Source organism: Phoenix dactylifera, chromosome 2 (assembly GCF_051530095.1).
Source record: "Phoenix dactylifera cultivar Ajwa chromosome 2, Ajwa_hap1_PhDact_Kaust_v1.1, whole genome shotgun sequence".
In the NCBI taxonomy this organism is placed as follows: Eukaryota; Viridiplantae; Streptophyta; class Magnoliopsida; order Arecales; family Arecaceae; genus Phoenix; species Phoenix dactylifera.
This window is the reverse complement of record NC_143191.1, coordinates 55,655,668-55,681,494: the sequence shown is the minus strand read 5'-3', so window position 1 is coordinate 55,681,494 and position 25,827 is coordinate 55,655,668. Positions and strand designations below refer to the sequence as shown.

The 25,827-nt window shown below is 40.9% G+C and overlaps 1 protein-coding gene across 2 annotated transcripts; it reads right to left on the bottom strand.

The window, feature by feature from the left end:
- Positions 1-11,535: 11,535 nt before the first annotated feature.
- Positions 11,536-16,649, bottom strand: LOC120105795 (putative disease resistance protein RGA3). 2 transcript variants are annotated; one of them, XM_089929245.1, is made up of 4 exons: positions 13,042-16,649; positions 12,441-12,587; positions 12,122-12,230; positions 11,536-12,015 (listed from the first exon to the last, which is right to left on the bottom strand). In XM_089929245.1, exon 1 carries the CDS (start codon positions 16,319-16,321, stop codon positions 13,157-13,159), a length of 3,165 nt encoding a protein of 1,054 aa, XP_089785371.1. In that variant the 5' UTR covers positions 16,322-16,649; the 3' UTR covers positions 11,536-12,015; positions 12,122-12,230; positions 12,441-12,587; positions 13,042-13,156. The 2 variants fall into 2 exon arrangements, with proteins under 2 accessions (XP_089785371.1, XP_089785370.1); XM_089929244.1 differs by having other exon boundaries at positions 12,479-12,587.
- Positions 16,650-25,827: the final 9,178 nt, after the last annotated feature.

Genomic DNA, 25,827 nt, shown 5'->3' with positions numbered 1-25,827 from the left:
AGGGTTCTCACATGTCATAATGAGCACGGATGCTAGGGATTTTAAAATTTTCTTAATAAAATCCCTTAACATAAAATCCTTATAAGCCTAGATCACCTTAATGGTAACAATCAAATAATATATAAATATAAATATAGGAATAGAAGAATACCTCTAACGCTAATCCAATATGAATAATCTCCACGAGACGTCCAAGTGTCCGCCCTCCAATGGTGATCCACACGAAAACTTGATCAAGACTTTAGCTTCAAAGACTTTTGATCCTTAATGCAGAATTCTTCTAAAGAACTCTAATGGCTTGCTTTCCTTCCTTTCTAATTTTTCTTCTTCTTTCTAAATTTGCTTCTAATTCTCTTGTCCTAAAGATGACCACCTTGTCTTGGCTTAGGACACACTAGAAGCAATGTAAGAAAGAAGGGAACCAATGTAAGAAAGAAAGGAAGAGAGGAATACGGTGGATTGGGATGATAAAACCCATGGAGCGCTAGCCTATTTATAATAGGCATGGGGATGCATCTCCAAGGGATGCATCCCATCTACACATCCTTTTATGAAAGGCCATCATCTAAAGGGCCATATCAAATAAGAGGAGGCGCAGATCAAGTGCGGAGGTGTATCAAATGATATATTCTTTCATGTGGTGCCATATTTTGACCAAGTCAACATCACATGCCAATCACATGTCCATCTCGCCTCACCTCTTGATCTTTCATGATGATGATCCAAGGGCTCCAATGCAAGGCGCCATTCACTTGACCCATTATGTCTTCATCCAACAGTGGGATGAAAATCTAATGGTCAAAGGTGATAGCCCTTGTCTAACCCAATCTAATTGAGTTTGAATCAACTCACCATTATGTCTTCATCCAATGGTAAATGAAGATCTAACGGTCAAAAATGAATAATTTATCAAATCTAATCTAATTAGAATTAAACCAAGCCAATTAGGTGCCAACTCTTGGCTAACCCATATTAGGATATGATCTAATCAAATTAGATCAATTAAGAATCAGATTCGAATCCAATTCGAATCAAATTCGAATCCAATTCGAATCCAATTCGAATCAAATTCGAATCCAATTCGAATTAGGAGCTAAGGTTTGCAACACCTGCTAGGATATTTATCTTGCAAACATGATCTAATCCAATTAGACCCTTGATCAATTTTCTTGTGTGTGACCCATTGGGTTCCATACTTACCCAGCAGTAGGTGTGGATTCGAGTTGACCTATCCTGATTAAAATTCTTCTAATGGATTTAGGTCCAAACTGCGCGAACCCGAACTTAACAATTAGAATCCTTTCTAATTGGCGATCGAATTAAACTCTTTAATTTGATCAAACCTACAAGACAAGATTGACGTCTAGCAACGTGTCATGTCTATCCAGAAAATATGAAATTTGGTAGAAATACCAAAAATACCCTTCAGTGGCAAGTTACCGTGCAATACAATCCTTCAATCAAACTGCATCCCGAATATGTATATGAGTATGAATGTATGTCAAACTCAATTTTATATTCATATTTTTCTTAATCTTCTAATGATAATTCGAATCATGAAATATTAGAAACTCCTTCTAATTTTCATTCTGCTTTAATCAAAGGCTTCCTGAATTATCATATGATTAGAATAAATGGGATGCGATCTTCTCTTACTAGAAGTGATTGATTTCTTGTTGACCGACTCATAATCTGTATACACAATCCACCATATCCAGAAGACTTCGTACACAACTTATTGTTATGAATGAGTGTAAACCAAAACATAGATTTATGTGCACAAGATACCATGGTGATCTCAGGTCAAAGGATCAGTTGCACAACTCCCACTAAGAGAATCATCTTTTGACATGTAAGTAAGACTTCATAAGATATCACTACAAGAAAAACAAGATTTGGCGACGCTTTTTGAGTCCTTTACCGACACTTATAAGCGTTGGTCAGTTTCCTTTTAACGCTTTTAAAAGCGTCGCCAATGGGTCGGCTATGTCAGAGTGGAAAAAAGAATTGCCGACGCTTCTAGAAAGCATCGCTAAGGTGGTTTTTAGCGACGTTTATTAGCGACGCTTTTAAGCGTCGCTAAAAACCAATTTAGCGACGCTTTAAAGCATCGTTATAAATATTTCTTAAAAAAAATTAAAAATTATTTTGAATCAGAGCCTCATTTCCTCGATTCCTCCCCAATTTCCTCCCCGCTTCCTTCATCGCATCCCTCAGATGCCCCATGCTCGCGCTCAGATCCAACGGCTCCATCTGCACCACGTCGACCCCCTCGACGCCGGCGATCGCCTCGATCTCCGCCAGCCCCGCCGCCGTCTCCACCTGGCACATCACCAGCAGCTCCTCGTCAACCCACGCCAGGTAGCCATCGTCGATGCCGTATGCGGAGGCACGCACCACTGTGTCGGCGGACCCGCGGACGCCGTGCGGTGGGAAATGGCAGAATAAGACGGCGAGCTCGGCGGCGTCGGGGGACTCGATCATGGGGAACATGAGGCCCTGGGGGCCGAGATCGAGGGCCTTCTTGGCGCAGGCAGCAGAGAGCTCCGGAAGGCAGAGGATGGCTGGGGTGCGATCGCCTCTCGTTGCCATTGAAGCGGGTTCCGAAGAAGAAGGCGACAGAAAGGAGCCACGAGTCGCTGTGCACCGCCACCAGCAAGAGCCAATCCTTCCGGTTCATCCCGTCCCTCGCGAAGTTGATCCTGAGCGCCGGCTCGGGCAGCTCCGACGGCACCTCCTCCGCCAGCAACGTCACCTCCCACATCTCTCCAGGATGCCCATACAAGCACAAGTTCTCCTTCTCTGTATCAAATCAACCCAAACCCAAATTCCTCGATTCCAAGAACCAGATCCAACACCAAAACAATCCTGATCTCAAACTTCTACCGATCTTTACCAAAAAAAAAACCAAAAAAAATCACCCGGATCACACATTGCATAGAACTCATCGACATCTGAGGGTAGAACAGATCCCAAGAAAATATGAGAAAACAACCAAAAAAAAGTCGAAAAGATCGAGCAAAAGAGGGATTGGAGAAGGGCTTCCTCTCTATACCTCTATCTCTATGAAGCATTGGTGACCGATGTTTCTGGAGAGAGAGAGAGAGAAGACGAGGAATGGGCGAGAGAGATGTGGGTTAAATAGATGCTTTCTGTTTTCTCTTCGATCTCTGGAATGGGTTGAGGAAGGAGGGATGAGAGAGAGGAGGGCGGTGGCCGGGTAGAGAGAGAGAGACAGGTGTGTGAGGGTGGCTTCCGATAGGGGGTGGGAAGGGAAGGGGTCGTTAGCTTCCGACGATGCTTTTTAGCGTCGTCTTAGGCCTGCGACCCCACCAACGCTTATTAGCGTCGTCTTTTGCCGACGCTTGTAAATGGCTTGCGGGTCGTTGGCGTCCGACAACGCTTTTTAGCATCGTCTTAGGCCTACGACCACACCAACGCTTATTAGCGTCGTCTTTTGCCGACGCTTTTTACAAGCATCGGCAACTTTAGAGGTTATACCGAAAATTGCCGACGCTTGTAAAAAGCGTCGGCAAAAAAGCGTCGGTAAAACCGACTTTTTCTGTAGTGTATTCTCTAGGCAGGTCCATTCAGTGAACTCATTCCTTTAATGAGCACCCACATCTTGGTATTAGTGTCTCATACAAGTGATTGTGAGATCAATCACCCTCTGCATCGAGCATACATAAGATGTGTCAGTCTTGCCGCTAACATTGATCCCCGACTCAATGTACCAATGACTGGAAATATTTAAGATTAGGATTTTAGGATTTTAGGTCTCACTAGTATGATCTCGTCATAGCCCTAAAACCATTATCCTAATTTAAGGGGTTCATTACAAATATAATAAACAGCGTATGATGAAACACAATGCCTTCATTCATAATTAAATATCATGTACATGATTTGGATAAATCAAAAGAAAAATTCTTCGCAATACATATTGCGATTGGCTTGTAGGGCATCTATTCTTTCAGAGAACTACCCTCTCACGTTCCTCAAGATCAGAAAGAGACCAACCATTCTGATCTTTTCGAACAGATTGAAAGACTGGCATACAAGTTGAAATTGGCCTTTTTCAAAATATCCTGTAGAAAATGTAGAACAAATTGGACACGGAATCCCCCACGAGCTGTCTAATGTTAGACCATGAAACCAAGTGCATCTTTGCTCGCGTGGATCATCCTTTAAAAGATTCAACTCAGATAACATACAGAACGCAAAAGTCGAGGCATGCGTCCATTTCAGTCTTTCTCAATGAGTCCCTTAGGCTGTCATCTGCAAAGCACTATGACTTCTTTAAGCAACCTACTAAAACAAGTATGCAAAATTCCTAACCCATCTTGAAGTTTCTCCTATCGGTCTCCTCAACTCATCACTTCTCTCATCCTTCTCTACGTGTGCACAGCTTTCTTTTTGGAGCCTCAACCCAACTCACTTGCTCAAAATTAACCGAAGGGAGACATCTCTCTATAGCCATCAAATTGATTTCAACCCATGTAGGTTTCTCACAAACATTGGGATTCAAGTCCCACATTTAACAAAAGTCTTATCATGTTTCCTTGCTAAAGCTTGGATTTATGTACATATATGACCTTGTAGATCTGCATTATATAGGATCCTCAATGTATATTAGGATCCACCAAAGTCGCGCTCTGCTCTGCATATCCTAAAGCCATTGTGAGTATGCTCAACTCCCTTGGCATCTACAACCTCAACTTCTACTACCAGAACCCTTCCTACAGTGTCGTGTAACCTCTTTCTCACTTATAACTTTGCCCTTGGGCACAGGGTTGACAACCTAAGCTATCCTCGGATGAGCTTTCATGAAGCAATGGAGGTCCTCACCTAGTTGCCATGAGCATGAGGGGCAAAATTTTGACCAGGCAACAAGACTTGGTGGATATGATCCTGAGCAACACAGATTCTGGTGTTGAGAGCATTCCACAATATATCCACCATGATTAATTTCTTATGGGTCACAAAAAATCAATAGTTTGGGTCTATTAAACTTTAGAGAAGCCTTAACTCTTATTCCTATACTTTCTACCATCCACCACATGGCATTATATCTCCTAAGGTTTTATTTGGCAGGTAAATCTTCTAAGGTTTTATTGTGTCCGGCAGTTTTTACTTTTTCCCCTTTGAATTGATATCTCAATCCTCTGGTAGTTTGATGCATAAGAAGAACAAAAATTTGATGCAATGTTCTTAGTACATCATATTTGAAATTTGTTACTGCTTTTAAGGTTTAGCTCCGTAATGATATTTTTATTTAATGTCACTGGCAATATAGAAACTCGTGTTGTCGCTAGGCTTGAGAAAAAAATTGTTTTTTTTTTTTTTGCATAAAACCTGATTAATTGTGTTGAAACTATTGGGAACCCTAGTAGTCGCATGCGTATATTTTTAAAAATTTTATAGCGGAAGCATGAATTAAACTATTTAATTCCTATGCATGCTAGAGATCATATCTCTACAACAAAAATAGATCCAGGATATTAAACATTTATCCTAAACAAGTATGCATGATTCTATGTCTAACATGTAATCATGCAGAATTTCACCAACTTAGTTGATTTCTAATCCTAACTTCTAATAAGATCAAATCTCATATCTTTTTGCTTTGAGGACTTTGATGATGTCTTGATCACCTTTTGTAGCCGCACATGCGTCCGGCCTCTATAGATAGTCCATGCGAAGCTCTAGGATGATCCACAACTGCAGGAGTGCTAGCTCGCGCAGAGGTGCTGCAGTGGCTGAATTTTTTCTCCTTCGAAGTACTCAACTTTTGATTCTTCTTCGAGAGGATGAAGGATGGAGATGAAGGAGAAGAAGGTAAAGAGAGGGGGCGGCAAGTTTCAGAATTTTTTAGAGTCCCTAGGTCTCTCAAAAATTCTCACACCCTAACCCTAGGCGTGGGGGACCTTTTATAGCCAAAAGACCCCCATGCCTCACACCTCATTTAGCCAATGAATTTTGGCTGATAAAAATTCCAAAAATTTTGTGAAATACGAAAACAAAGAGAAGATTAATTCCTCCAAATTGTGCGCCATGAATCCCTACATTTTAGGGATTCATGCGCCAGCAATTTGAGTGCCGCACCACCCTTCTACATGCGCCATGAATTCCCTATAAATTAGGGATTTGATTCCAATCTTTTTAGGAATATTTGAGGCGCCATATTTATCTAAAATATATCCCCATGCCTCCTCTTTTCTCACGCCAAAAATTGGCCAAAAATAAAGAGGAGAGGCTCCTCCAATTTTAGGGATAAGGATGAGGTGTCTTTCTTCTTCAAGAAAGAAAAGTTAGGGTCCTAAAATTTAAGGATTCTTCTCCTTATCAATTTCTGAATTGTTGAACTTAGAATCCTTATCAAATAAGGACTTTTAATAGACTCGGGTCAAGCCCAATCCAATTGGATCAAGTCTGATTAATTGGGTCGAGCCCAATCTACTCGGATCGAACCCGATCCAATTAGGTCAAACCCTGATGTAGCACAAATTGAATCTTATTCAATTTGGCTTAACCTAAGCTCAATCATTCAATCAATTGAGTTCATTAGCAATCTAATTGCTAATTAATCCTTTAATAATTCAATTATTATTTTACTATAACTTTTGCTTAGGGTAATTTGTCAATCGAATTGACCGAAGTACCCCTGAACGATCTTTAATCGTCGATCAACTATTTGATCAACCTAGAAACTTCTATACATGTGACTCCATAGGTTCGAACCTAAGCCGGTAGCACAACAATGACTTTCTGTACTAATCGAAGTAACCATCTAGCAATGATACCCGACGTCTGGATATGTCGAATGATTGCAAAGCAATATTCTGAAATTTTTGGACTATGGTTACCATATAATTCATTCTTATGACACCAAATGCCTAGGATGACTTTAGAGTTCTGTCAACTCTTTAATCAGTGCATCCAAAATGTGTTTCAACTTTACAAATCTTGTGACTCCTCACAAGGATTACCCTGGCCAAGGTTTTGCTAAATTTAGTACAAGGGCATTATCTCCTGTCACCAGGAGGGGTCAATTCCATCTTGACTCACACACCGACTTCGCAAGTACTTGACTGCACGCAGTAACCTTCCGTCACTGAATTAGAAACTTAGATAGTCCGGTACCAAAGTACAGTGAGTTGCTTACAAGTCATTGTGGTGATCTCAGATTCGAGAGATACTTATACCTATATCCACTCGGAACATCTCTTGACAGCAGAGCGTTCCGGAACTGGTCATGTTCAGTGAAATATACTCCTACACTTCACCTGTGTGGCATATTAGTGTCTCTACACTCCTTGATTAAGAGGACAACCAACGATATAGCACACAATGACCTATTTTTGATAATGCTATTGTCCTAGTAATAGCATATCGTTTGGTCACGAACAAATTTAAGGACTCATAGACAATTCCTCCTTTATCTTTTTTAAAAGAGTCCTAAGGACTTCATCACATTACAAGAGTTCAAGAAGATGTACAAAATATATGCGATGAATAATGCTAAATAATCTTTTATTAATTCATTAATTCATATACAATTCAATCAACAACAGGCTGACGATTGACTTTTAGGACACAATTCCTAACAACTCCCACTAGGAATAAAGCCAATCGGTACAGTATCGTGTACCCATCTTCGACTTATAATCGTTGAACTCTTTGATGCCGAGGACTTTAGTAAATGGGTCAGCTAGAATTTTTTTTCCATCGATCTTCTGAAGATCTATATCACCTCGTTCTACTATCTTTCGAGCAAGATGATATCATCGCAGAATATGCTTGGTCTGCTGATATGCTTTTGGTTCCTTCTCTTGAGCAATGGCTTCAGTGCTATCACAGAATAGTGAAACCGGACCATCAATAGAGAGTGCCACTCCTAGCTTGGTGATGAACTTTCACATCCATACAGCTTTCTTGGCGGCATCGGATGCAGCAATGTACTCTGCCTCGCACACTGAATCAGCCACAGTATGCTGCTTGAAACTTTTCCAACAGACAGCACCACCTTTAAGGGTAAAGATGTAACCCGACACACTTTTGCTATCATCCTGATATGACTGACAATTGGAATCAGTGTATCCCACTAATTTTAAGTTAGTATCTCCATAGACAAGTCACTGGTCCTTAGTATTTCTTAAATACTTAAGAATGGTTTTTACAACCTTCCAGTGGTTGCTACCTGGATCAGACTAGTATCTACTCACTTTCTCTAGTGAGTATGCCACGTCTGATCTGGTACATGTCATTGCGTACATAATAGATCCCACTGCTGAAGCATATAGAATTCTATTATAGTCTCTCTTTCTTGAGGAGTTGTCGGACAATCCCTTTTAGAGAGTTGAATTCCATGGCCCATCAAAGGATAGCCTTTCTTAGAATTCATCATGCTGAACCTTTTCAGCACGGTATCTATGTACGTAGATTGGGACAACCCAAGCAACCTTTTAGATCTATCTCTATAGATCTTCATCCCTAGGATGTAGGATGCTTCTCCCATATTCTATATGGAGAATTATGATGATAGCCAAACTTCTATTTCTTGAAATGCAGGGATGTCATTCCCGATTAAGAGAATATCATCCACATATAAAACAAGAAATACAATTACTGAACCGTTAGCCCATTTATATATAAAAGGTTCTTCTTCATTTTTAATGAAGCCATACGTTCTGATCACTTTATCAAAACGTATGTTCCAACTTCGAGAAGCTTGCTTTAATCCATATATGGATCTTTGAAGCTTGCACACTTTTGATTCATCTGTGGATGTAAAACCTTCAGGTTGTATCATATACACCTCTTCTTCCAAATCTCCATTTAAGAAAGTGATTTTCACATCCATCTGCCAGATTTCATAATCAAAATGTGCTGCTATCGCAAGCATAGGAGCATTGCCACATGTGAAAATGTTTCATCATAGTCAATACCATAACGTTGACGATATCCCTTGGCAACCAGACAGACTTTGTAGGTCTCCACCTTTCCGTCTGCGCCCCTTTTTCTTTTGAAAATCTATTTGCACCATATCGGTTTTATTTCTTCAGGTGGATCAACCAATGTCCATACATTATTGACCTCCATGGATTCCATTTCGGAATGCATGGCTTCCAGCCATTTATCGGAGTCGTTCCTCTGCATAGCATCCATATAGGTGATCGGATCCTCATCATTTTCATCAAGCTTAACAGGATTCCCATCCCAGACCAAGTAACCGTAGTATCTGTCCGGCTGACGTGGTACTCTACCAGATCGCCTTAAGGATGTTTCTATAATGGGTTCTGGGCTTGATCTAATCAAATCAGGTTTTAATGGTTCAATGGGTGGTGTCGGTCCTTCTACCTGTTGAATTTCTTCTAGTTCAATATTAGATCAATTAGTTTCTTCTCCAAGAAATTTTTTTCCAAGAAGACAGCTCTATTGCTGACGAACAACTTTTGTTCTTCAGCAATGTAGAAATAATAACCCTTAGTTTCTTTTGGATAGGCAACAAAGAAACATCTGTCAAACCTAGCTTCACGTTTGTCTGCTTTCAAATGTTTGACGTAGGCCGGACACCCCCAAACCCTAAGGTAAGTGAGCACCGGTTTATGCCCTGTCCACATCTCATATGGTGTTTTAGTCACAGACTTACTCGGAACTTTATTAAGAATATAGGAAGCTGTTTCAAGCGCATATCCCCAGAAGGATATTGGCAAACTAGCATACCCCATCATGGATCGAACCATGTCTAACAAGGTTCGATTTCTCCTTTCTGACACTCCATTATATTGAGATGTACCAAGAGGAGTCCACTGAGAGAGGATCTCATTCTCTCCTCGATATGTCATAAACTCACTAGTGAGGTATTCACCTCCTCGGTCTAACCGAAGAGTTTTAATACTCTTCTCAGTTTGTTTCTCTACTTCATTACGGAATAGTTTGAACATTTCAAACGATTCAGACTTATGTCTCATAAGATAGATATACCCATACCTCGATAGGTCGTCTATAAACGTAATGAAATAAGAATATCCACCTCTGGCTTTTGTGCTCGTTAGCCCACATACATCTGAATGTACAAGACTCAATATATCGTTGTCTCATTTACCTTTTCCAGTAAAATGTGACTTGGTCATCTTTCCAAGAAGACAGGATGCGCAAGTAGTCAATGATTCACAATCATCAACATTGAGGATACCCTCTTGAGTTAATCTGTTTATCCTTTTCTTGTTAATATGACCTAGCCTACAATGCCAAAGGTAGACATCGGAGACACTATCTATTCTAGGGTGCTTACTTGACATGTACATTACATTAACAGATTACGATAATATGTAAATACCATTACTCAATTGTCCATTCATTATAGTAACACCATTCATAATGATATCATAATAACTCTTTTTTATTGAAATTTCAAAACCATTCTTGGCCAAAAGGCCTACAGAAATAATATTCAATAAAAACGTCGGACAAAAGTGACAATCACTCAAGACAATTACATCAGAATTGAAAACTAATTTGAGAGTTCCTAAAGCTAGAGCTGGAATTGATCTTTCATCTCCAACGTTCAGAAATCTTTCGCTGTCTCCAAATCTCTCACTGACCTGAAGTCCCTCCAACGAATTGCAAATATTAAACGGACTTCTAGTATCCAATACCCAGATCAAATTATCATAAATAGAGAAATTACAAGGTGTTATCATATAAATACCTTGATCTGCAACAACTGTTTGCACTTTTCTCTTGCTAGGTCTGTTCGGATCAAGTGAGGCAATGTACTGAGGATAGTCCCTCTTCCAGTGCCCTTGCTTCTTCCAATAGAAGCATTCTGCCTGACTCTAGTCAACTTTCTTTTTGGTTTGACTCTGCTTAGATGTCTTAGCACGTTGTACTTTATTGTTCTTATTTTTCTTGTTCGTCTTCCCTTTCTTAAAGGGATGACGCACTCCCTATGATCCTCCCATCACATGCACCGACTCCTTTTGGAGCTGATGGTCCTTCTCAAAGGTCTGCAGTAATCCCAGCAATCCGTGGTAATTAACTGCAGGCTTTGTCATTCTATAATGTCTATAAGCGTCGTTTGTTATAATTACGATGCAAACCAAAAATGTCGTAAAATTATTTTTCCACGGTAGCATTGCCGATGCTTTTGCGATGCTTTAGAAAGTGTGGGAAATCTGACTCATGGCGCTTTTTCGTATCGGCAACTCTATTAAAAAGCATCGGCAATAGCAGATATTCCTATGGTGGTTCTTCCTTCTAGTACCATCGAAGGGTTCTGTGACTGTGCAAAGGTGATTCCACTCTTACTACCTCTAACACAATATCTTCGAGGGAAAAGAAATGGTTAAAGCAAAAAAGAGAAAAAAACATAACTACTAGTATGCCATGCTTAAATTAGATACGTACATAGATGGGCTATATACTTGTGCTTGATCTCCCAATCTCATTGCTTCTAGCAAAAACTGAGGTTGGATCATACACTTTCAATAGCAAAAGAAGCAAAGAAAAGGTATGAAAACAAAGATCATAACAGATAAATAGAACTCATAAATCAAATAAACACGAACTTTCACCTGGAAAGACATCATCAGTTACAACAAAGTTGACGAAAAAAAGTTCTCCAGCATGATGATCACGATCCAACAACATGCCTGGACGGACGTTGTTTCTATCTAATAACAGAGGTTCTGTTCAAATGCATGACTTTGACATTACAAATCTCTGATGCTAAGATCTTTTCATGGTGGAGGGTAGAGCTCCTCAAAAGCATACCAGAATCTTCATCCTAATTTTCCACTCCTCCCAAGTGAACGGTAGCTCATTGGACATTGTTTTGTTACTTGAAGGACTTGAGCTGGGAGAGAATCTCTCTCTCTTCCAAGATGCACCATTCACCTTGTGGGCATTGGCATGTCAATAATGATCTTAGTGGGAGGCAAAAAATGCTAAATGATCTTGTGAAACAATGAGAACTGGAACAACAGTATCTTGCTGTCATCAATCCTTTGCCTGCAGGAGAACAAGAGAGACTTAGTCTTGACTTTCCTATTTAGTCTCTGTACTCATAATTGTATACTAATGCATGTTTCCAACTAGTGGTTTTTAGAATTCATACCGTAGATGGGTAATTGCTTGTGCTATATATGACTGTGCTGGAACCCCAGCTACGAATACACTTGGACGGAAGCCTTCAGAAACAAGGACTTAAAGCTGGTCTGTTGGGCCTGCTAGATCATACAAAAACAAAACAAAGGATATAAAAACAAACAGGATGATAGATCATTACTTATCAGGAAATTTGAATGCCATATGCTCCTCACATCAAAAAAATCAAAAGGTGGAAGGATGTTTTTCACCAAGCAACCTTCTAGTTCTGAGAATAAATTATCACCAAATTTTCCCCCTCCCAAGCAACTAGTAAAGCCATATTTTACCTTAGATTTCACTAATTGCTGGTCTGATAGCGAATTACCTCTCAAACTTCTTTTTGCATGTCATTATTGCTGTTGCTTGATGCTGTTGAAGACGGAGAGATACTGGTGTTGCAGGAGAATGTGCCAATCCTATACCCAGATATCAATCTGCTTGTGAAAGAAAAGAAGAAAATTAAGATCACATAGATATTAGACCACATCATGAAATAATGTCTTATTGGGGATCGGTAAAGAAATGTTCCTAACGATTTTAAGACATTTCCGTTTGAACAATTTTAAGACATCAACTGATAGGGCCAAATGGACCAAAGCAACAGCTCGGGCCTAGAAAGGCTTGTATATCATGCTTTTCCCATGCCAACAAAGGGAAGAATTGATTGTGTGTCATCTAATTCAAAGTGCAAATAAGATGAGTAATCATATGATAGCCAAAGGAAGGCATTGTTATGCATATCATCCAGTCCCGGACCATGCAATATGCGCACAAGGGTTCCATGCATTCAATGAAGAAGGCAGCCAAGAAAAGAAAATAAATAAAAAACTGGTATCAAATAGGCTCTTTTGGAGGCAAGGTCACGAGTAATCTGAACAGAATATGTACCTGAAAGGACAAGAATGGTGCAGAGTATCACGGAGTTGGCAAGTAATCTCACGTCTCTTGCTTTCTAAAGCAGATGTAAATAGAGAGGAGGAACTGATTGCTTCAAGATGTGTCATCAGATCAGAGGCCAACCAGGGAGCCCTCGGCGACAGATTTTGTTGGAGAGAGTCAACTTGTGGAGGAAAGGGAAGCGCGGTTGTTCTTCACCCACAGCCACTAACCACTCTGGGAGAGACTCTGCTTTTCGATCATCGAGCTGTATGTGCTCCACGGCATTCGCACCCTCCACAACCTTCAATTCCACACAATCGTCAACATCTATGTGTTTAAGTACAGGAAAGTTGGAAACTCTCTCCAAACTTGAGTTGTGGGCCAAGATCAACTTTGTAAGAGAGGGGAGGTTTTGTATTTCTCTCAGGCTGTGGGCACGTGTAATTTCTAATGTCTTCAGGACGGTGACGAGGCTTTCCGGAAGAGACCTCAACTTCGGACATCCATCTATGGTCAAAACCTTGAGAGAAGGTAGCAACGATCTTTTCTGGTTGTCCTCCTCCTCCCACCGCCACCACCATTCTTTCCAATTAGTCATGTTTGTAAATACAAGTTCCTCTAGTTTGGGGAAGTAGGAGGAGAAGCAAGAGTCCGTTTTTCTTCCATTCCGCCCTCTTGCACCAGCACTACCACCTGCCAGCAACAAGAATTCAGGCCCGATGCTCGTGACTGCAGAAGCACCTGAAATCGAGAGGTAACATAGTTGTGGCAGCATTCCCAAGGGTGGAAGTGGCCGGCATAGACCACAATTCTTGAGATCCAGACATTGCAGGTTGCGAAACGATGACGAGGAGGGTGTCATTATCCAGCTGGGAAACTCACGGCCGAAGTAGCCATTGATTTCAAGCTTTTCAAGGCATGGCGGTGGGTGGATCTCCTCGAAGACCTCCACTATTCTCTTGATATTTTCCTCCTCGTAATCATTTGCACGAGGCTGCTGCACATCAAAAGAGCTGCTCGGTAGGGTGCAATGCAGAAATAGAGTTGTGAGATGTGGCTTGGCTTGAAGTGCAGCGGCTTTTGCTTCAGCCTTGTCTGATGCCCTCTCCAGTTTGACCATGCTAATACACCTGAGCTGGGAGAGGGATTTCAACTCTTCCAACGTGCAGAACCTCCCATGCTGATATCTCTTGTGCTCCTGCTCCCTGACATCTTCTCCAACTCCAGATCTGCAGCCCTCGCTACCATTCACCACAAATCCCTTTAGTGTATGTAGTTGTCGCAGTCTCCCTATTCCTATTGGTATACCATCAAGTGGTGCACCCTTGACAACAAGAATCTTTAGATTGATTAACCTAAGGACACCGCAAGGGAGGCTGCGCAAATATTTACAATCCATGAGTATCAGAAATTGGAGATTTCTAAGATTCCCTATACTCTCTGGTATCTCTCTTATTGAACTATCGGAGAGATCAAGAGTTCGAAGGTGCACAAGATCTCCCAAAGAAGTTGGGAAATTGTTAATGGCTGTTTTACGTAAATTCAGGATCCTTAAACTCCTCAGCTTTCTGAAGAGATCTTCTGGAAGATCATGAATAAGTGGGATATGGAAGAGTGATAGGGTCCTCAAGGACGTCTGTTTCATTAACAAGTCAGGTATAGTTTCTAAGTTTTCATCTACAATTGATAAACGACGTAGTTTTATCGATGAAGAGTAGGATATGATCTTGTTTTCAAATGCTCGTGCATCTCCGACGAAGCACTCATCCCCTGCTATATGATGAGCTAGAGACCGCAAGAGGTCATGCATCCTGCAACCTTGTTCTTCATAATAACGAGGAGCTGGCTGGAGAAGGTTCCTTTGCACCAACTCCTTCCAATACTCTTCTGCTACATCTTCCAAGGGCGTATCGTCTTCGGATGTTACAAAGCCCTCTGCAATACATCTATTGCCAAAAGGAATTGAACGAATTGGGAAGTCCTCAGGAAATAATGAAACGGAAGTGAAGCACTGCTTCAGAGGAGGTGGTAAATCCAGATAGCTCAAGTACAATGGGCCCATCTCCTCTTTTGGAAGTTTCGTAAAAGACCATGCTGGACTAGAGAGGACTTTTTCCCATTCTGAATGTCTTTTCTCCTTAGTTCGAAGAACCCCTCCGATGGTCCGAAGAGCAAGCGGAAGGCCATCACATTTCTCTACAATTCTCATCCCGACATCACTTAACAGATGCATGTCTCCTTCCTCACATTCCTCAAACACCATCTTGCAAATTAATGACCAACCATCCTTTTGAGACAACTTCTCCACCCTATGGATGTATACTGCTCCCATCTGTCTAGCAATGGCTTCATGTCTGCTTGTTATCAAAATTCTACTATTTGCCGAACCACTATGCAAGGGCTTTCTCAGTAGCGCATCCCATACTTGCGCATCCCAAACATCATCCAAGACTAGAAAGAATTTCTTGTTCATAATGACTTGGCTAAGCATGGGTTCGAGCACTTCCTTCTCCTTAGCCTCTCCAGGATCACCTCCAGCTTGCTTTATGAAAGATCTCAGTAAATCGAACTCAAAGAAATCTTGAGACACGCACAACCAAATCCGTGACTTTGGGTTGAAGTTGTCCCGAAGCTTCTTATCATTGTAAATGTTCTGAGCAAGAGTAGTTTTGCCTATCCCCCCCATGCCAACAATGGCAAAGACTTGGATTTTTTTGTTATCTTCTTTTATCAGCAAATCCGCCAACCTCCTTGTATCATCCTCAATTTTCTCTCCCACAAGATCAGGTTCGACAATAGGAGATGTCTTGCGGCTTATTCTACTCTTGTAGTGGTCATCATGAGGAGCAGGCGTAAGATGGAGGTCATCTTTGTCCTTGGCAACTTGTTCAAGCTCACGGTTGAGATTTCTAATTCTGTGGCCAATCTCATGACGGAATTTACCTTCATGCCAGCGAGAAATAGGGGAGTAGCAACAACGTACCAACTCACCACAACAAGATGATGATGAGTCCGAGCTGAGAAACTTCTCGCCCTCGATCCGGCATTCATCGATGATGTCGTCCACCTCGTACATGAGATCTCGCAGCTCGTTCAGCCAAAGGTTGATGGCCTCGTTGTCGAAGCGTCTATTCTCTGCATCAGCGAGAATGGCCTGCATCCTCTTCAGTCTCCTATGAAGCTTCTTGATTTCCTCAGGCACACCCAAGATCTTAGCTGCCTCTTCCTCTGCATAGGTTAATAGCATCGTACACAAACGAGAGACGAAGGCATCCAGGACCATCGCCATTTTTTCCCTTCAACTCCTACAAAGACGAGACACTAGTTGAAGGATGGTGGGAAGGAAGAAGAATCACGGACGAGACACTAGTTGAAGGATGGTGGGAAGGAAGAAGAATCACGGACGAGACACTAGTTGAAGGATGGTGGGAAGGAAGAAGAATCACGGACGAGACACTAGTTGAAGGATGGTGGGAAGGAAGAAGAATCACGGACGAGACACTAGTTGAAGGATGGTGGGAAGGAAGAAGAATCACGGACTGGAAGGCATCCAGGACCATCGCCCATCCACCCGCTCGGGACTGCCCGTGACTAAAGGACACCCGTTGTGGAAGAATCATGTGAACATAACCCTTTAAACCAACACCATCTTAAATACTAAATTATATATGACAAAAGAGACGAGCTCTGTGGGTAGAAAACAGGGAAAACCTAGTGGCCCACAGTCAAGCCGTAGTGGCAGGGAAAACTGCGTCCCATTTTCTAACAATACGCGGCCAAGGTAGAAAACAGGGCACCCATTTGTCTTTAGCTCCAGGAAACTGAGTTGCAGCTTCATCTAAAGGACAACCGTTGTAGCATATGGCATAAATTATATACCAAAATTAAATACTATTTTAGGCCTTAGGTTGAAAGCTAATGTCAGAAACTATCCCAGTAATATTTTGCACCATCTTCCATCTAGATTCATTACAATTTTATGCTTCCCGTAGACGATGAAGCTAGCTCAAGGCAAAACAATCAGGGCCATATTGGCACGAGTAGGAATTTGCTGTGGTACTTAAAAAACATCACTGAAACGTAAAGTCGGTGAGATTTAAAATGCATTTTGATATGCAATATGCAGCAACTTCAGCAAGATCATATAAAATTTATAGGAGTTATGACAAGATTTCAGGCCAGCGAGTGCAAAGAGAACACTACAATGACAAGAGCCATCTTACGGATTCTTTATAGCTGGGCGATAGGCCACTAGAAGCTAATGCTTCCTGGCCTGTTAATTTATCCGGACACATGCATGCTGAATTCGTTGTCCATGTGGCGGTGTGCTTGAGTACATCCCCAAGTCAGTTGCATCCTGCAATCACGAGTTCACCAAGAGGCAACAGCATTTTAGACTTGATTTCACAAATCAACGAGAAGAAGATTGCTAATAAAATTCATGCTCTGTAGAAAGGGTTGGTTATTGTAGCATGATAGAATGGTTTTGTGATTTTGGAAGACGTTGCCTTTCTTAATTCCTCTAGGGGGCAATGATCCTAAATCATCCCTACTTTTCAAATTACCACCCAACCCGATGATAGGAAACCCGTCCGTGAGATCCGATATCTAAAATCATCCTAGGGCAGTGATCATGGATATTGTGCTATGCAATAGTGCTACAGGATAGTTGAAAACATTTTAATGTCATATTACATATTGATTTTATTGCATATTGCCTATCATTGATAAGCAATTGGTGCTACTGCATAAACTGCATAGCACATGCACTGTCACTAGTAAAAATGGAAGGGGAATCTGCATTCTCTCATTATTATTAAGACTATGGCTGGCTTGTAGTCAATAACAAATGACTACTTCCCCTGCAGCCAAGAACTCATCTGCAAATTCAGCGTGGGCTGGGTGTGCAACATACTCAACAATGCTTCTCTTCGCATGGGAGGATAAGGTTGGTGCATCTGAGACCCCACATTCTGCAGTAGTAGGAGTCTTATGCACTAGGACACTATTTTTTTATGCACAAATTTGATCCAGATGATAGGCAAATGTTCTTATTTTTTTAGAGTTTGAGGCCTAAGTTCGTGCAAAGGAGGCTAAAATGAATATGGTGGATGCTCTCCATCACTTGAATTGAATAGTGAAAATATGTGGATGTTCACTAGATATTCAACATCATGGCGCAACAATGTATTTTCATCAACTGAACATGCTGTTTATAGTTCATTGGCACAAAAGAAAAAAGATGTCAATGAAAGCTTATAGTGGTGGGGTTATGTCAATGAAAGCATATGTTGAGGGTTGGGTTGGAGTGAGTACCAGTGAAAGGCCATGGGCTCAATGAGGGAGATGAGGTTGGCGTAACCCTTGACGATTTGCTCCACCCTGTTCGGGCCCTTCGCATTTTGATGTTGGACCCAAGTCCAATCTCATAGAACATCAGAACAGATCAGGTCAGCTTTACAGTAAATCTTTTTGACCCAACAAATCATTCAGGCCAGACTGGGGTTGCATGTTCTAGTTACATCTCAAAATATTCAGATCGGGGTCGGTAAAATCATGACATGGCTGTACCTTTTGGTTGGACTCTTATAATCTTTACAGGCCCTTTCTCTTTAACATCCATTTGGCTACAGAGCACAACTCCAAGTAGAGATTAGATTAGGATTTGTGAATGATTAAAAATATTTTCAGAAGCAGTTATCTACATGACATCAACCCTTAGAACCGATGCCAAATTCCTAATGCGACTAGAGAACTAGAGAACCGAGTGTATCTACCCTCTCACGTTCCTCAAGATTAGAAAGACACCAACCATTCTGATCTTTTCGAACAGATTGAAAGACTGACATACATGCTGAGATTGGCCTTTTTCAAAATATCCTGTAGAATTTTAGCAAAAAAAAAAATATCCTGTAGAACACCTAGATCAAATTGGACACAAAATCTCGCACCAGCTGTCTAATATTAGACCCTGAAACCGAGTGTATCTTTCTCCAGCTCGCGTCAATCATCCTTTAAAAGATACAACTCAGATAACTTACAGAACGCAAAAATCGAGGCATGCGTCCATTTCAGTCTTTCTCCATGGCCATGATAACGTCACCTCCATCCAAACACTTGGCGCAGCTCCCTAAAATGCATATTACTGATCCCTTCTGATATTCCCTCTTTACTTGTATACTAAAACTAATATACAGTGCCCAGTGCCCAACATTCAAAGGGTTACAAGATTATTTCATTAATATTTTCTCCTCCGTCCTTCTGGTTAAATTGGGATGGACCCCACGTTTCATATAGATAAGGATCCTTCTCAAGCAAAAGTAATCCAGCTTTTTTTTGGGTCCAAGTCAGCAATTACTGCAGAATGGAGCTCTCTCTGTCTCTTCAATATACATAGTTCCTGTTAGGGTTAAAAAAGCTAGCTTGAGGGTGACCACGACGGAGGAAGCTGAGAAGCCACTGGCCGGAATGGAGAAAGGAAGCCGCCTCCTGCGCACCGGTATACCTGCATAAAGCCTTAGTCGGAGATTTTGGCAAAGTCCCTCTGATGGCTAAGTTAGAGTTGATTAAGAGATTTTGGCCAAAAGTCCCTTAAGTACCTTTTCATGATCTCTTTTATATTCCTCACAAAGATGCCCAGGCGGCGGAGGTATGGTGCATCCTCATCATGAGAAGAGATGGTCTTGGCCAAGTGGCTTGTGGCCAAGGCTTGCTTGGGCACACAATTTGGACAGTTCTTATGCAAGGCATGGTGTTGGCGGATGTGGTAGGGTATGGCTCTTGGCAGCAAACATGGCTAGAACAATAAGGCATGGTCCTTGGTTGACATGTCATGGCGTGGCCAGCAAGCAAAGTATGGCGCGGTAAGGTTGCTGCAGGCCATGGCTGCAGCATGGTTTGTGGGAAGGGGCTGGCTAGGTTGGGATGTTCGGTCAAATGTGTGGGCATGGGCGCGCGCATGGGTGCGGCTGCGGGCAAAGTCGAACAGGCTTGGAAGCTGTGGCATGTATTTGGCGAGATCGGCTCGACTTTCGGCGGGGGCTGAGGTCGGCCTGGCCTCTAGCTGAGATCAACTTAGCCTTCGGTAGGGTCCGAGGTCGGCCTAGCTCTTAGCGGGACTAAAGCCTGCTCGGCTCTAAGGTTCGCTTGGCAGAAATTGGGTGATTCTACGCTAAGAGCGACGATCCATTTTGCCTCCCATCAGTTTTGTTTACTCTCCTATTATCTTCTTGATCAACATATGGAGCGCCAAACTATTAGCTATTGTCTGTAAAATAATTTTGTAAATAATATTTAACTAATCAGGAACTCCCAACAGTGATAAATATTTACGTACAAAAATACATAACAGTAAAACTACAAATTCTCTGTGGGCTATATAGAAAACAGTATGACAAAAAAGACCGCTCAGATTTAATAGTGATTTAGCTGTAACATGAATTACGTATACTAAAGAAAATTAACTAGTTAATTTAGAAAAATTAAGGTATTCGGTTTATAACATTCCATAATCCATACACAATACTTCCATTAACAAATAAAGCTTGTGATTCTTGTATAATACTTAACCTTCAACATGATGAACATTCTCAATGAGTCCCTTAAGACAGTCATCTGCAAAGCCCTATTACTTTTTTAAGCAACCTACTAAAACAAGTATGCAAAATTCCTAACCCATCTTGAAGTCTTTCCTATCGGTCTCCTCAACTCATCACTTCTCTCATCCTTCTCTACGTGTGCACAGCTTTCTTTTTGAAGCCTCAACCCAACTCGCTCAAAATTAACCGGAGGGAGACATCTCTCTATAGCCATCAAATTGATTTCAACCGATGTAGGTTTCTCACAAACATTGGGATTCCAAGTCCCACATTTAACAAAAATCTTATCATGTTTCCTTGCTAAAGCTTGGATTTATCTACATATATGACCTTGTAGATCTGCATTATATAGGATCCTCAATGTATATTAGGATCCACCAAAGTCGCTCTCTGCTCTGCATATCCTAAAGCCATTGTGAGTATGCTCAACTCCCATGGCATCTACGACCTCAACTTCCACTACCACAACCCTTCCTACAGTGTCATGTAACCTCTTTCTCACTTATATCTTTGCCTTTGGGCACAGGGTTGACAACCTAAGCTATCCTCGGATGAGCTTTCGTGAAGCAATGGAGGTCCTCATGACCTAGTTGCCATGAGCATGAGGGGCAAAATTTTGACCAGGCAACACGGCTTGGTACTAATGATCCTGAGTAACACAGATTCAGGTGTTGAGAGCATTCCACTATATATCCACCATGATTAATTTCTTATGGGTCACAAAAAATCAAAAAGTTCGGGTCTATTTAACTTTAGAGAAGCCTTAACTCTTATTCCTACTACTTTCTACCATCCACCACATGGCATTATATCTCCTAAGGTTTTATTTGGCAGGTAAATCTTCTAAGGTTTTATTGTGTCCGGCAGTTTTTACTTTTTCCCCTTTGAATTGATATCTCAATCCTCTGGTAGTTTGATGCATAAGAAGAACAAAAATTTGATGCAATGTTCTTAGTACATCATATTTGAAATTTGTTACTGCTTTTAAGGTTTAGCTCCGTAATGATATTTTTATTTAATGTCACTGGCAATATAGAATAAGATAATATAACGGTGTTTGATTTGGTTAAATATACTTATTGCTAAGAATTTGACATGGATATTAAGTAGAAACACGTGTTGTCGCTAGGCTTGAGAATTTTTTTTTTTTTTTTTTTGCATAAAACCTAGTCAATTGTGTTGAAACTTGGGTTATTTTTTCTTTATGATTCACTGCAAGCGCATTTGCAAAAGATTGGAGGAGCTGGAGGGGATGGAGGCAGAGCCATCATACAGAGATAGAGGAGATGACGTAAAGCCATCAGACAGAAATACAATCTTTGAGGACTCAACTTGACCAGATTGCATCTTTGTTGCATAGGTTTGTCCCTCCTTAGTTAAATAACTTTATCTATTTGAATATTTTACATAATTATCATATATTTTTGTATGAGCTTATTGATTTATAATACTTTGTGATTTTTGTATTCTTAACTTCTAAAGTTTCTATCTTTTTCTTGTAGGTTCCTAATACTTCCAGTAGTCGTAGAGATGATAATGATAATGTCATAAACCTCTAATAGCCCTTAGATTATTTTTTAGGAGTTTTATGTGCATATTTTTTATGTTTTCCGAAGCACATGAAGTTGTAAATTGACTTTCAATCATATTTGACAATGTAAATGTAATCATATTTGACAATATAAATATTTACTATTTCTATATATATTACATATGTTATTATATGACTTTCTATTATGTATGTGTTTGATGTATATATTTGTATGCAGAAATTTTTTAAAATATATTTTTTTAAAAAAATAATTTACACTTACGACGCTTTAAACCATGGTTGAAACATACAGTAGCGATGCATATTTGCGTTGTTAATTAGCGACGCAAATAAGCATCGCTAATATAAGATGCTTTAGCACCGACGCTATTTAAAAGCATCGGCGATTAACGACGCTTATAAGCGTCGTTTGTTATTTACAACACAAACCAAAAGTGTCATAAAATTATTTTTCCATGGTAGCATTGCTGATACTTTAGAAAGCATAGAAAATCTGGCTCACGACGCTTTTTCGTGTTGGCAAATCCATTAAAAAGCATCGGCGATGCCAGATGTTCCTATAGTGGTTCTTCCTTCAAGTACCATCGAAGTGTTCTGTGATTGTGCAAAGGTGATTCCACTCTTACTACCTGATAAGTGCTAAATAATGCATAAATTAATATCTTATTCATAGCACTTATCATTATTTTAATTCACATATTTTGTAAATTCAACTAAAAAAATGTATTACCTTCACCAGTGCATTTTAATGAATTATCAAAGGTAATTCAAGTTTGATTTGATTATTTATTGATTAAGTTTTATATATACAGGCCAAGTCAAATCCAATTGAGTGATTGCCTAAGCCCACACCCCAACCGTGTTCCCAGTCATATGAGGTTAATTCCATCTTCCTAGCCAAACCACATTAAAATAAGCTCAACCCCTCACCCAGCCGACCACACCCATTCATAGTTTAGCCATGTTCTTCCGCTAGATCCTAACCCAATCCCATTCTTTCCATGTCCACCCTCATCCCAACTTTATCATCCCGTTCGTGAGTTCGTTCCAGATCAGCCGCATGGATCCGATTCCATCCTCCCAGCTGCTCACCCATGGATTAACCCAACGTCCACAAATCACTCCTTAGCTTCATCTTTCCGCAACCAATGCTCCACATCACAGCCGTATCCTTCTTCCAAACCATACGCTCGTGATCTATCTCCATCCCACGACCACATCCGCATCCTCAAGCATCTCGATAAGTTCCCAGCTCCTCTGTTCTCAACCGAGAACACCACCAGCATAATCCCAGCTTCATCTCTTCCCAACGTCCAAGCTTATCCTCTTCCCCTGTTTCGAGATCCCATCAGCCAAGATAAAGCCAAACTCCGAAATCTTCTCAAATGCCCACAGGATGAACTCAAATCCCAGCCGCATCTCAGCCGGAAGCGATCTCCCGCATCCTAAATCATCTCCTCGTCATCATGAATCAAATCCTCTCATCCACGTTTGATCCCAGCTTCAACCGTATTCATCTTCCCATCAACCTACGCTCCCACGTCATCCATATCATCACAGATTTTATCCAAACTCCCTCCCAGTTCCGTTCCCAGCACCTCATCCACGGATGTAATCCATCCTTCCGCATTCTTGTATCCCGCAATCTATTCTCATCGTGTGGCCATCCGGATCAGCATCCCGATTCTTCCGGCATCTCCACATAGCCATGAGTCCCATTCCCATGAATCAGCCATCAGCCGTATCCACCAAGCTTCAACCACATCATCCCCTGTTTCTCCGTGTTCATTCCGAACCAACCTATCCTCTTCTGTCAGATTGACCCCAGCAAGCTTCTTGACCAACGATTCCTTCATCCACGGATAAGTCTTCAACACCGAACTGATTGCAAAGATTATCTCTCAGATTATCTTTCTGAAATGGAGCCAAATCCTCTGCATAATTCACGGGATCCCATCCTCTTCCAGCGTAATTTCATGTAATCTCCCAACATCCCATCTCGCCCACACTTGTTCCAACCGTCCGAGATCCTCTCAACATTCATGATCCCATGTTCTCGCCAGCAGGAAGATAAGCTTCAGCAGACACGGATAGAATGAAATCATCCACCGCGTCCAAGGATCAAGGGATAGAAGTCATCTGTTCATCTTTATCCATGATTCGAAACAGGGGAGGAAAGAGGGAGTTGCAGCCTATAAAAAGGCCTAGCATGAACCGAGATGGCCATTCCTCCTCTTCCCCACCAGGGGAGGGGACTGCTCCCATCCCTTCTTCCCCCATCGGGGGTTGATCCCATCTATCAATCTCTCGGAGGCAAGTCCCACGGGAAGAAGAAGAGGAAACAGGGGAGGGAGTGAGCCACGGGAACATGAGAGAATAAAAAAATAAGAGGAGAGAGAAGAGTTTTGTTATTTTGGGAATATTTCAGAGAAAGAAATCATGAAGGAAGAGATGGGAGCCCGCTGCTGTGCTGCTGCTGCCGTCCACCACTCCATGAAAGGCTGATCTCCTCACTAGGGCTAGATGCAGCCCTAACACAGGGACACGGGTTTTATATTTTATTTTATATACTTGGGGTTGTATGAACTTATTGTTTATAATGGATATCTTCTTTTGAATCATATTTAATTTCTGTGATTTTAAGTATGATGTTCGTACAACTGTTCTTCAAGATCACTAAGTAAATATAAGATAGTCCATGCTTAAGGAAGATGCAGTGTGCTACCACCTTAGATTAGGGTAGACATTTCATGCCAACTGAAGATGGATTATGCCCAAATTACTTTTGTGAATTTTTATTTAAATGCTTATTAGGCTTGTAGCCAATTTGCATGTTAATCCAAGAATAAATTAAAATATAAATAACCCTTGTTCCGATGTTAGTGGTGAATTCCTTGCCCTAGGTTCTCCCAAATTGATATCATTTTATTTGCATTTTGCTTTATTAAAATTCCTTAGTTTAATTTTCTTCACCAACTCTTCCTTTTTAAATATTTTATTTTTTTAAAAAGAAAAACAACTGTACCCCAATCCCTGTGGATCGATACCCGTAATCACTATCCTACCAGATACGTGCTATTGCGTGGTCTTTAAAGTTGACTATCACTACCTCTAACACAATAGCTTTGAGGGAAAAGGGAAATACAGTGAGGTTACTATATAAAACTACAAAAACACAAGAAATAGTTAAAGCTAAAAAGAGAAAAAAACATAACTACTAGTATGCCATGCTTAAATAAGATACGTGCATAGATGGGCTATATACTTGTGCTTGATCTTCTGGCAAAAACTGAGGTTGGATCATACATTTTCAATAGCAAAAGAAGCAAAGAAAAGGTATGAAAACAAAGATCATAACAGATAAATAGAACTCATAAATCAAATACACACGAACTTTCACCTGGAAAGACATCATCAGTTACAACAAAGTTGACGAAAAAAAGTTCTCCAGCATGATGATTGTTAGAAATTAATCTAACCTTTTATTTTCCCAAGTCATTTATGATGTGTTGTTTCCCTATGTTTGTAATTCCTAAAAGTCAAATGTCTTTTGGTTTCCCAAGTGACATGGGGAGATGGTTTTTCTCTTTATCAGGTGGTTATTTCATGCTTAGGGAATGCTAACGAGATTAATACTCTTAATCT

What these genes read in the sequence shown, in the direction of transcription:
- LOC120105795 (XM_089929245.1), bottom strand. Translation starts at nt 16,321, where the DNA reads ATGGCGATGGTCCTGGATGCCTTCGTCTCTCGTTTGTGTACGATGCTA.